The sequence below is a fragment of the Physeter macrocephalus genome, chromosome 16 (genome assembly GCF_002837175.3).
Source record: "Physeter macrocephalus isolate SW-GA chromosome 16, ASM283717v5, whole genome shotgun sequence".
Taxonomy (NCBI): domain Eukaryota; kingdom Metazoa; phylum Chordata; class Mammalia; order Artiodactyla; family Physeteridae; genus Physeter; species Physeter macrocephalus.
The window spans coordinates 83,930,413-83,943,698 of NC_041229.1; the positions used below are offsets into that span (position 1 = coordinate 83,930,413).

Below are 13,286 nucleotides of genomic sequence, written 5' to 3' on the forward strand. Positions count from 1 at the left end.
GGCCTCCCTCTGTTGTGGCCTCTCCCGTTGCGGAGCACAGGCTCCGGACGCGCAGGCTCAGCGGCCATGGCTCACGGGCCCAGCCGCTCCGCGGCACGTGGGATCCTCCCAGACCGGGGCGCGAACCCGGTTCCCCTGCATCGGCAGGCGGACGCGCAACCACTGCGCCACCAGGGAAGCCCCGCATTTCAGTTTTAAATCAATGTTTTCTGGAGCACTTAAATGTTTTCAGGAAACCAAATCTATGTTACTTCTATATTTTCCTTTACAAAGCTATCATTTCAAAGGTGGCTTAATCTTTATGACTGACATTTTCAATAGGCAATGTCACCTAATACATTGTTTTTATTTCAAAGCCCATCCTGTCAAATATTTTATTATTAAAAACAACCATTTAAGTTCATTGGATTTCCTATTTAAGGAATCCTTAAGTAAATCCAGTTTCAATATCACTGTTTTATAAGAAAACATGTACATGATAATTTTTATTCCCCAAATAAGGATACCACAGTATTGATACATGCAAATCTAGGTTGCATTTCAATCATCCAGAAATCAGTTGTGAGATAATCTCAGTCTCTTGGAACAAAGCAGCAAGACAAGTTGCTGACCCCAAAGTAAATGTTAAATTTACTTTCTATGCCCTTAATCAGTAGATGGGGTAGACCATACTTAAGCTCTCACCTAACCAATGAATATGTTATGTAAATGGTGATTTTCACATTAGAGTCAATATAATGCACTGAGAGCAAAAAACAAGAATTACCTAACAAAGGTAAAACAAAACAAAACAACAACAACAAAAACCCATCGTAAGCAGCACCCAGGACATAATTTAGGAAAACAGTCCTAGACAGCATAATGGTCTCTGAGGAAGTCACATAAATTCTGTGAAATGACTAATGTTCACAATAACAACTCTGAGCCATCAAAAAAAACAAAAACAACTTACATTATACTCAATTTGTTCTGTTTAAGAAGACAGAAGGGTACATTTTATATTTCAAAAAACATTTTATAAAAAATATTCATATGAAATAAATTTTGGCACACAAAAGGATAAGATTCAATTATTCAAAAAATTAACAGATGAGGAAATAGTACACCACTTGTTAATAACAGCCCAATGAATGAGGAATTAGTCTAAGTAAAATTCTCCAAGTTAGAATATACCACAGTTGCCTTTCAGAAGATGAATTGTAATAAAGTGCAGTAACATTTTGGGGGCCTTTAAACATACAATTCCCTGTGCAAGGCCACTTCTTGGTTAAGAGTCAAAAGAATACCTGATAATTTCTGAAAGCTAGTCATGCAAATTCTCCACTTCAATGGCTGGACACACTCAAGAATATATCCTGATTTCACTTTTCACTTTGTTTTCTTTAAATTGTGACTGCCACTAAGTAGACAGTTTGGGCTGGTTTCTAGCTCCAACCTGCTAAATAACCTTGTGCAATTCACTCAATCTCTTTAGCTCTCCTCAGTTCCTTCATCAGTAAAGTGAAGAAGTTATAGAAAACATGATATAATAGTAAATGGAATCAAAGTGCTAATAAAGTAAAACAAAGAGTTACTACATTAGGTCCTATATCTGTATCTGTATATCTACTACACATACACTATTTTTTTTTTTTTTTTTTTTTTGTGGTACGCGGGCCTCTCACTGTTGTGGCCTCTCCTGTTGCGGAGCACAGGCTCCGGACGCGCAGGCTCAGCGGCCATGGCTCACGGGCCCAGCCGCTCCGCGGCATGTGGGATCCTCCCGGACCGGGGCACGAACCCGTGTCCCCTGCATCGGCAGGCGGACTCTCAACCACTGTGCCACCAGGGAAGCCCCACATACACTATTTTTAAACTGTCACAAGTTACATGGCACTCTATCATATATTTAAGGCCTACAGTAAAGAAATTATGATCACTTCAGAATCTTTTCCAACATTTAATATGTGTCACCCTCAGAATACAACAACTTTCTCATGTACTCATTTAAATTAATTTAAAATACCACTATAATCAATTATCTTTAACCTGAAAATATATGACCTTTTTCCATCTGACACACAAAAATCAACACATGATACGTAAAAGAACGTTCATGGAAATGTTAATTATAATAGCCAAACACCAGAAAGAACCCAAACATCCACCAACAACAGAATGGATGAATTCTGTCATATTCATTCCAAAGGAATAACAACACATGATAATGAAAATGAATAAAATAAAACTACATGCAACTATGAAGATGATCTTCAAAACATAATGCTGGGTAAAGGAAGAAAGAATGCATGTGATTCCAGACAATGGGGCTCACCAGTAGGCCCATCTGTGTCCCATGCTATGCCACAGGGGCACCCCACAGCTGCAGCAGTGTCACACTGTAGCAATCTAGCACCAACCCAAAGGGAAGTACAAAGGTGGTCGCAGTCTCCAAGCTCAAATCAGGATCCAATATGAGCTCCAAGACTGGCTGTAGGGTCTGGACCCCAGCTCCACCACTCTAGCCACTTTCTGTGTCTGTGATCACAGTTGCCACCTGCCAGGAACTACTAGACAAAGCACTGGAGACCCTGTGGTTAACACTGGTGATAGACGAGGATGGGACCTCTGTGGACTGTGAGGACTTCTTCCAATTGTTGGAAGAGGATACATGCCTGATGATGCTGGAGTTCAAGCAGAGTTGGAGCCCCAGCAGGAGTAGGTGCTATCGTATGGCCTAGGCTGGTAGAAGCCCAAGCACAGCAAGGACATCGCCCTCATTACCTTGAACATATACAAGCAAAACCCTTGAGACCTCTTTGGCCTGAACATCAAAGCCACAATCTACAGGATCTACTCCATGAGTTGTGACTTTCAGGTACCTGGCCCAAAGAAAGTACTCAGGGAGCTCATCCAGTTGAACCTCCATGATGCTGCTGCAAAGCCTGGGCCACGTTACTGGCAATTTCCTCCACCCTTTGCCATGCAGTGGAGGAGGCTGAGCAGTGACAGTGGCAGCAGCAGGGTCCCCTCCATCCTTACTGAGAAGGGGCTCTGAGCTTCTGCCCCAGACTCGTTCCAAGAGATGCTCTGTGAGGTCTGTGACAGCATCAGGTTTGGAGACCTGGAGGCAGTGCAGACTACATAACTCACCTGATTTCCCCCATTATTCTCTGACAGCACTGTGATAGGTCCCATCAGCATAATGCTTTCCATGCCTAGGCTATACAGTTTCCTCAAGAATGCTGTCCTTTCCTAGCGATCTTTCCAGCCTCCTACTTACCCCGAAAGGCTACAAACTTGTCCCCAGGCATCGTGATCCCATTCTGATTGCAGCTACATCTAAATTCCTTACAACTCCTCCTGTCCCTAAGCTCTTTAATACAGTGAAGTCAGCTGTCTGACTTTACCTTAAGCTCTCTATTTCTTCATACCCTTCCCCTTAAAAATAACAAAAACATTTCCAACAAAAATACAAAAATGTTTATCCAAAAAAAGAATACATATGATTCCATAAAGATTAAAAAGAGGCTAAAAGTGAACACATTGCTGAGGAATACACATAAAAGTGATAAAATTATACAGAGAATTATCTAAATAGTTATCACAAAAATCAGGACATTACCAAGAGCTTCTGGTATGTCAGTAATGTTCTATGGTTAGTGAATGTCTGCTTTATACTTATTCATTTTATGTTTCTATATAGTGTTATATTGCATAATAAAAAAGTTTAAAATGATATACTTTCTGAAAAAATATATTCTTAAAGAGAAGGAAGAAAGGGCTCCTCTTTTTTGCTAACAATTTTATTTTCTTGGTCTACATTTCTAATTTTTATTGCAATATTTTAATAATAAAGAAATAAGTTACTATGCCTAATTCTCCAGAATCTTAATAAAGAACAGATTTTACAGGCTTTCCAAATGGCCACAAAAAAAGTACCAGGTCATTAAAGAGTATAAGATCAGTTTTATTGTTAAATCTTTGCTTAGCTCAATGTTGTGCCTATTGCTTTTTCTTCTTTTCAATAAAATGTATGCTTACTTTCCAAAAAAACCTACATTACATCCAGATATTAATTTTATGCAGGCTGCACTCCAAAAAATATATAATAATTTAGCACAAAAGTAGGAAGAAAAATTTTTAACTCTCACACATTTTAAAACAATTTTAGGAACACCTGTGTTTGCATTCAGTATGAGGGTTCATAATAGGATGGACACAAATATGAGACTTGAGATCCAATCCAGTGTCACTCTGTGTAAGAATGGTTCACTGTGTGTACTAAAAAACATAATCGCTAGATTATAGGATGGATATACAAAACAAGTTACACTTAAAGTCCACTGTATAAAATGTAATGTAGGGTAACTCACTCAAAATAGATCCAACAGTGTCTAATTTAAATTATACTAAAGATGTTTTAAATAGTTCCTTTGGAAAAACATACAGGGAATTTAAATGATTACAAAAGAGATAATAATATTAATAATCGGACAAATTACAAACATATACACACACATATAATTTAGGAAATCCTAAAAATTCCATCATCTACAAGCACCCTTCAATGTATGTTTGTTACAACTTTTAGATGCCACTAAACAGGAAGCAGACAATAAAACTTAGAAACAAGACTATCAGCACTTTCATCAGGCTTTAGATATCAACATAATGGGTATCACCCATTATGAAAACAGAGCTGCTTTGGTTGTATACTGTTGTTTTTCCGTGAATGCAGGCAAGGATTCCCCTCCATAGTGGGTCCAGCTAACCAGTTATCTGCCCATCTATTAAGTGCCAACTTTAAAAAATTACACGATGTCCAGCAGGGAGCAGCATTACAACATTCATAAGACTTAACCACAACATGAAACCGACAGAAGAAAAAGAAGGAAAAAAACCCACTTACCATAGGTCTTTTCAGTGATACATTCAATTTTAAGGCAGTTGCAGGGCTTCCAGAAAAAACACCTAAAGCATGTCTCAAAGCATATATAGGTGATCCATGGTTTCAGGATTCCTAAAGCAGGAAATCAAAATTATATTAAGTAAAGGCTTCTTTCAGCCATATTTAGTTGAATTAGTATATAATATGACTAAATGTCTCTCAGCTGTTAAGGTGCATCTTCCTTATTGGATCAATAGGATTCTGAATTCAGATATTCAATGACACTTCGGATAAAATGATTTTAAAGAGCAGAATATTAAAGTCCTTTATTTACCAGAGAATTTAAGTAGAAGAAAGTAAATGGGTGACATAATACATCAATCAACCTAGAGAAAACTGTGGTCAAGGACTTAAAGGAGTTGATAAGCCAACCATATACAGTTCTGATATATCAAATCCGTCTAAACAATTTGCAGGTAATAGAGAGGATATAACATTCATTTCTACAGGTCAGCATGAATGAATATCTAGGGTTAGTTTTAGTTTTAAGAATACAAAGGCAGCAGAGAAGTAGTTTGTAATGCTCGTATGTTAAGCCTGATTAGTATGATATTTACTGAATTTGAGGAATGCACCTGATATTGTAAAAAAACTCCGTGACCAGTCATAATATGTCAAAGGCAAAACATATTATGTTTGATATTCTCCTGGATGTCAAAACCTGCCTCATATTCAACAATAATAACTCCATGTCAGTTCTTATGACTGAGAAAATGATGTATCACCACTGTTACTTGAAACATTAAACAGTTTGCTTTATATGTGTTTACAGGCAGTTTCATTGTTTACACCAAAAACCAAATTTTTGCCATTAAAAGAAGATAACATATGAATATTTACCTTGAAATGTATATAATATAAATAATATATATAATAAAAGTTTGTCTAACATACAATATCACATGTCAATATATCATAAATAATATATTTACTTGCAATTTAATGAATAATACATAAAATGGTTCCTACTATTTTCTACAGGGAAAATGACATGAGAAGCTTGACTTGAGTGTATGATATCAAGACTACAGTTACTCTCTAATAATCATCATTAATTTGACTTAAGTTGAAAGAAACTCTGATATATTCATCTTTTACCCTTTAACACTAAGCTAGTCATAGCATTATTTCTTATTTTTTGCTCTCCTTAAAGTCTTCCCCATCCGATTTCTTGCCTTTGCTTTTGTACATTTCACTTTTCTGATACTTCCTCATTTTTGCCAATCTACCTTCCCTCTCCTTTATAATGCATTTCTGTTTCAACCCCAATTTTTGTTTTATTTCATCTCCTCTCTTTATGACCCTAACATCTTTCTTCCCTTTTCTCTTAGGACCCTTAAAAGTGAGGGTTGTTTTTTTCTGTTTTTTTCTGTAACAACAATCTGCTTAAATACACTTTCATCCACTTAAAGGCACTGTGCTTGATCTTAATAATGCCACCTGATTAGAACACTCAACTACATATACTTAAATTATATTGCAGCTACTCCTAAAAATATTTTTTCCTCTGAGTTACTGAAATATTTGAAGAACTCACTAAACATTTTGGAGCCAGTCTTTTTTTAAAAAAAGATTTATTATTTATTTATTTTTGGCTGCGTCGGGTCTTTAGTTGCGGCACACGGGATCTTCGTTGAGGCATGCGGGATCTTTCATTGCGGCGCATGGGCTTCTCTCTAGTTGTGGTGTGCGGGTTTTCTTTCTCTAGTTGTGGCATGTGGGTTTTCTCTCTCTGGTTGTGGTGAGTGGGCTCCAGAGCACGTGGGCTCTGTAGTTTGCAGCACACAGGCTCTCTAGTTGAGGCACATGAGCTCAGTAGTTGGGGCGTGGGCTTAGTTGCCTGGCTGCATGTGGGATCTTAGTTCCCTGACCAGAGATTGAACCCACGTCCCCTGCATTGTAAGGCGGATTCTCTACCACTGGACCACCAGGGAAGTCCCTGAAGTCAGTCTTAAAACACCCCAAATCTCAAGGAAATCTAATCACACACTCCTTCCATTCAATTTGAGAGGTGATTTAGGATCTCACTATATGGTGTGAATAAATACTGAGTAACAAACTTTTTTAAGTTAACAGAACTTTGCTGCTTTTATTCATGTGTGTGTATGCCCATGTGTACAATATCCTCATCAAAAAGCAAAGACACATTAAAGAGCCCTGTACTTCTAATATATATTATAAAGTCTAAAAAGAAAAGTGATTTCCCTATTTGGCACTTTCTAATATGAATATTAACATTAAAAGTATTAGTGTATGGTGAAATAATCTCACAACAAAATATTATACAAAACTTTGAGTTTTAAAAATTATAAATAATTATATAACACATTTATAATATAATTACCTAAAAAGAGACTATAGTGGGTTGAGTAGTGTTCTCCCTTTCCCCCAAACTCATGTCCACTTACAACCTCAGAATGTGACCTTATTGTAATACTGGATCTTTGCAGATATAATCAAGGTAAGGATCAACATGAGATCATATTAGATTAGGGTGGGCCCTAAATACAATGAGAATGTCCTCAAAGGAGACCGAAAAGGACACACAGAGGCAAAGAGAAAAAGACAATGTGAAAATGAAGGCAGACATTGAAGTTATGTTGCCACAGTCAAGGAAAGACAGGAGCCACCAGAAGCTGGAGGAGGCAGGGAAGGATCCTCCTCTAGAGCTGCTGGAACAATCATAGCTCTGTTGACACCATAATTTTGGACTTCTGGCCCTGGAAACTGTAACGAAGTAAATTTCTGTTGTTTTAAACCACCAAGTTTGTGGTAATTCGTTATGGAATTCCTATGAAATTAAAAAGATTTTGGTACCAGCAAGTGGGGTGTTGCTGTAACATATAACAAAAAATTTAAGAAAAATAATAATAAGACTGAAGAGACTATTGGTAGATTGCCTTGAAGAGCCAGCTGATATTGGATTGACCAAAAAGTTCGTTCAGGCTTTTCCATAAAATGGTACAGAAAAACCCGGATAAACTTTTTGGCCAACCCAATAGAAATAAGAGACGTTAAGAAGATTCTGGTGAATGGTGAATGCTCAGAAGGAAGTGAACAGGATGGCTGAGAACACTTGTATCATCTTAGAGAATACACTTATTTGTCAGGAACAGAATGTTACAGAAATATGAACATTAACTGGACTTCTGGTGAAGTCTCAAGAAGGGAATGAGAGATGTTATTGAACACTAGAGGGAAGGCAGTCTTTGTTACAATGTAGCAAAACTGACATGTGTTCTAATGTTGGGTGAAAAGTAGAAATTGTAAGTGATGAGCCTGAATGTTTAGTTGAGGAGATTTCCAAGCAAAATGTTAAAGGCATGTACTGGTTTCTCCTTGCTGATTTTGGTAAAATGTGAGAGAAAGGAGATAAATTGAGGAATGAAAAAGGATAACAGGAGATAAACTGAGGAAGTTAAGCAAAAAGAAATCAGCACTTGATGATTTGGAAAAGTCTCAGCATATCTAGATTGCAAAAGATGCTAACATCACAAATCATTAGGAAAATGCAAATCAAAACCACAATGAGATAACCACTTCAAACTCATTAGAACAGCTATTATCCAATAAATAAAGAAAGAAAGAACAAAAGTTGCTGAGGATTTGGAGAAACTGGAACCTCTCTGTACTGCTGGTGGGAATGCAAAATGGTTAAGCCACTGTGGAAAACACTGTGGTAGTTCCTTACAAAGTTAAACATATGCTTCAGCAATTCTACTCCTCGGTATATACCTAAAGGAATTCTAACAGATACTTGTACTCTGATGTTCATTACACCAGTATACACAATAGGCAAAAGATGGAAACAGAACAAGTGTCTATCAACAGATGTATGGATAAACAAAATGTGCTATATACGTACAATGGAATACTATTCAGCCATAAAAAGGAAGTTCTGACACATGATACAAGATGGATGAACTTTGCAAAACACTATGCTAAGTGAAAAACATTATGCAAATGCTAACAAAGAACAAATATTATACGATTTCACTTATGTGAGGTACCTAGATAGGCAAATTCATAGAGACAGGAAGTAGAATAGAGGCACCAGAGGCTACGGTGATGGAGTGGGAAGGTTATTGCTCAATGGGTAAAGCATTTCCCTTTGGGATGATGAAAAAGCTCTGGAAAAAGATAGTGGCAAAGTTTACGCATCATAAATATACCTAATGCCATTGAAATGTACACTTAAAAATGATTACAATAATAAATCTTATGTTATGTATATTTTTATCACAAAAAGATTTTTCCTATGGAAAAAGGACCCAAGACCGTGAGCCAGATGCAAAGGCTGACATAACTACTTCAACTACAGAATCAAGACTGAGCTACTGATAAGCTCCAAAATGAACATATTCCAATGCTCAGTGAGGGAAAATGATCATCATATATGAGAGCAATTCATTAATTCCATGTGAGTCCATTTAGGAAATGTTAATTGAAAAAGGAAACATGAGCTGCTTTTTAAATTTTTTTAAAATAACCTTAGAATACCAAACAGACTACAAAATTAATTTCAAGTCTTTCACTCTGGAGAATGATAAAATTATAGTACAAAATTGCCTTTAATTTTTTTTTTTAACTTTGCATTTTGGGGAATGAAAAAATATAAAAGGTAAAAATATGGCCTTAAAATTCTAAAGATTTTTAAAAGCAAATATATTTAAATGATTAAAAATCTTGTTTCAGTGCTAGACAACTCTGATAAAAAGTTCTCTAATATGAGTTGAAACCGAAATTTCTATGCTTTGGAGAAACAAAGGGGTCTAATTTCTCTTTCACAAGTTTAAGACAGGTCTTCTGAAACTCAAAATGATTCACCTCTGTGTTAAATAACGTCTCACTTACTACTTGTTGTTTCATATCACATTCTCGAACCATCCTGGTTACTATGAATTTACTCATTTTATCAAGACAAATATGCCTCATTCCTTACGCAAATATCCATAAACTGGCTAAATAAAAGGCTATCTTTAGAAGGATACTAATGCTGAGTTTGGGTCCAGGTACAAATCGTAAATAAGCTTGAATTTTGTCATCAGACAGCTCATCACGGTTGTGAATCCTAGCTCTATCATTTACTAGCTATGTGAGAATGATGGTTAATTTTATGTATCAACTTGACTGGGCCATGCAGTGTCAAGATATTTGATCAAACATTATTCTGGGTGTTACTGTGAGGGTGTATTTGGATGAGATTAACATTTGGATCCTCAGATTAAGTAAAGCAGATTGCCCTCCCTAATGTGCGTGGACCTCATCCAATCCATTGAAGGCCTGGGTAGAATGAAAGGTTGACCCTTAGGCCACTAAAAGGGAGTGAAAAGCATCAACATACTAGAGATTATGAAAACTTTCTAAAAGATAGAAATAACAGTGATAGGTAGAACAGGGCAGAGAGAGCAACAGCCTAGCACAGGGTTTGGCAAACGATGGTTCAGGTTACAATCTGCTTTTGTATACCTTGCAAATTAAGACTGGTTTTCATACTTTTAAATGGCTCAAAGAAAAGAAGAATATTTTGTGACATGTAAAAATTATATGAAATTCAAATTTCAGTGTTCATAAAACAAAGCATTATCAAAACACAGCTGTGCTCATTTTTTAATATACTGTCTACAGCTGCATTCCAATGGTAGCATTGAAAAGTTATGAAAGAGGACACGTGGCCTGAAACACCTAAAATACTGACTATTTAGTCTCCAAAAAAGTATGTTGACCCCTGTCCAACTACACACACAGGAGAATGTTTCAGGGAAGATGTAACTTTTCTTCCTGTAGAAAGGGGCTGTGGGCTGAACCAACAGTTATGGAGGATAAAAAAAGGTTTAACCTGCCTGAGAGGAATCTGGGCTCCAAAGTATAGTGGTTGAAACCTAGGATAGGATCCTCCTTATCAGGCTATTAGAGACGGACCTGGTCTGTCTGCTTGCTCTCTGCTTATCCACTCTGAGCAAAACACACCAATAAATTAGTCCTACCTATACCCAAAGCAATCTACAAATTTAATGCAATCCCTATCAAAATACCCATGATATTTTTCACAAAACTGGGACAAATAATCGTAAAATTTATATGGACACACAAAAGACCCCAAATAGCCAAAGCAACCTTAACAAGAACAAAGATGAAGGTATCACACTCCCTGACTTCAGACTACTACAAAACTATGGTAATCAAAACAGTATGGTACTGGCACAAAAACAGAAATATAGGTAAATGGAACATAACAGAGAGCCCAGAAATAAACCCATGCATTTTTGGTCAATTAATCTATGACAAAGGAGGCAAGAATATACAAAGGAGAAAAAACAGTCTCTACAGTAAGTGATGCTGGGAAAACAGGACAGCTACATGTAAAAGAATGAAATTAGAATATTTTCTCATACCATAAACAAAAATAAACTCAAAATAGATTAAAGACCTAAATCTAAGACCAGAAACCATAAAACTCCTAGAAGAAAACATGCAGAACACTCTGACATAAATTGTAGCAATATTTTTTGGATCTGTCTCCTAAAGCAAAGGAAACAAAAGCAAAAATAAACAAATTGGACCTAATTAAAGTTAAAAGCTTCTACAGAGCAAAGGAAACCATTGACAAAACAAAAAGAAAACCTATTAAATTGGAGAAAATATTTGCAAATGATATGACTGATGAGGGGTTAATATCCAAACTATATAAACAGCTCATACAACTCAATATCAAAAACAAACAAGCAAACAAACAAAAAAACACTAAACAACCCAATTTAAAACTGGACAGAAGACCTGAATAGACATTTTTCAAAAGAAGACATACAGATGGCCAACAGGCACATGAAAAGATGTACAACATCAGTAATCATCAGAAAAATGTCACTCAAAACCCTGATGAGATATTACCTCACGACTGTCAGAATGGCTATCATTAAAAAGACCACAACTAACAAATGCTGGTGAGGAGTCTGAGAAACGGGAACCCTCATATACTGGTAGTGAGAATGTAAATTGGTAGAGCCACTATGGAAAACAGCATGGAGAGTCCTCCAAAAAATTAAAAATAGAACTACATGATCCAACAATTCCACTTCTGGATATATATCCAAAGAAAACAAAAACACACAATTTGAAAAGATATATGCACCCCAGTGTTCACAGCAGCATTATTTACAATAGCTAAGATATGAAAGCAATCTAATGTCCATCAACAGATGAATGGATAAAGAAGATGTGGTATACATATACAATGGAATATTAGTCATAAAAAAAAGAAATTCTGCCATTTGCAACAACATGGATGGACCTGGAGTATATTTTGCTTAATGAAATAAGTCAGACAGAGAAAGACAAATGCTGTATGTTATCAATTATATGTGAAATCTAAAAAATAAAATGAATGAATACGACAAAACAGAAACAGACTCATAGATATAGAGAATAAACAAGTGATTACCGCTGGGGAGAGGGGTGGGGGGAGGGGCAAAATAGGGGTAGGGGATTAAGAGGTACAAACTACTATGTACAAAGTAGAGAAGCTACAAGGATATATTGCACAGCACAGGCAATACAGCCAATATTTTATAACAACTTTAAATAGAGTACAATCTATAAAAATACTGAATCACTATATTGTACACCTGAAATTAATATAATATTGTAAATCGTCATACTTTAATAAAAAAATACTAACTTCTACCTACCCATAAGGAATTCCCATCAGTATTCTTTCCATTTAGGGTAATTTGCTGGAGAAAGAAAAGAAGAGAAAACCTACTCCAGTTATCTATATTATTCAACTGGTCATATATCAACATGAATGAACAACCAAGGATCACCAACATTTAAGGAAACCACAGGAATGAAGAAGAAGGCCCATGATGAAAAACAGAACAAGCAACTCTGGAGAAATCAGAGGTAATTCAGGGAGGAAAATAAAAGGAAAATAATTCTATTTAACATCTTCAGAGATATTAGTTAAGATATTGTATCTATGCGACAACAGGCATATAAAAGAGTAGAATTAAAACAACAAAGAGTAGAGTTTAAAGAAATTTAAAATAGAATGCCTGTCCACCACCAACTCCCCCCACATATACAAAAAAATAGAAAAGCTGAAACAAAAGTTGAAGAAATACAGAATAACAACCCAAGGAGGGTAATAATCTCTCTAAAATGTTACAGGAAAAGACCCCCAGGGAATACAGAGCAGGAAAAAGAAAAATAAATAGATTCCTAGATATACCTTTCATGTAGAGCAGAGGTTGTCAAACTAGGGCCCATAAGCCAAATCCTGCCCACTCCATTTTAGCAAATAAGGTTTTACTGGAACACAGCCATGCTCATTTGTTTACATGTTGTCTATGGCTGC

The 13,286-nt window shown here is 36.3% G+C and overlaps 1 protein-coding gene and 1 pseudogene across 5 annotated transcripts in view; one reads left to right on the forward strand and one right to left on the reverse strand.

Moving 5' to 3' along the window:
• Positions 1-3,024, forward strand: part of LOC102993710 (cell death activator CIDE-B-like) — a 6,517-nt pseudogene extending 3,493 nt beyond the window's left edge.
• IMMP1L (inner mitochondrial membrane peptidase subunit 1) overlaps positions 1-13,286 on the reverse strand; it is a 74,279-nt gene that overhangs the window by 50,859 nt on the left and 10,134 nt on the right. For 4 of the 5 annotated variants that reach the window (XR_003683600.2, XM_007117521.3, XM_028501124.2 and 1 more), the window contains exons 2-3: positions 12,619-12,663; positions 4,892-5,002 (exon numbers count right to left, since the gene is read on the reverse strand). Coding sequence is in view for 3 of the 5 variants with exons in the window: in XM_007117521.3 (XP_007117583.1) it covers positions 4,892-5,002; positions 12,619-12,622 (115 nt within the window). In the remaining 2 variants the exon portion in view is untranslated. The remainder of the gene's footprint in view (positions 1-4,891; positions 5,003-12,618; positions 12,664-13,286) is intronic. The other variant, XM_007117523.2, reaches the window with a different exon arrangement.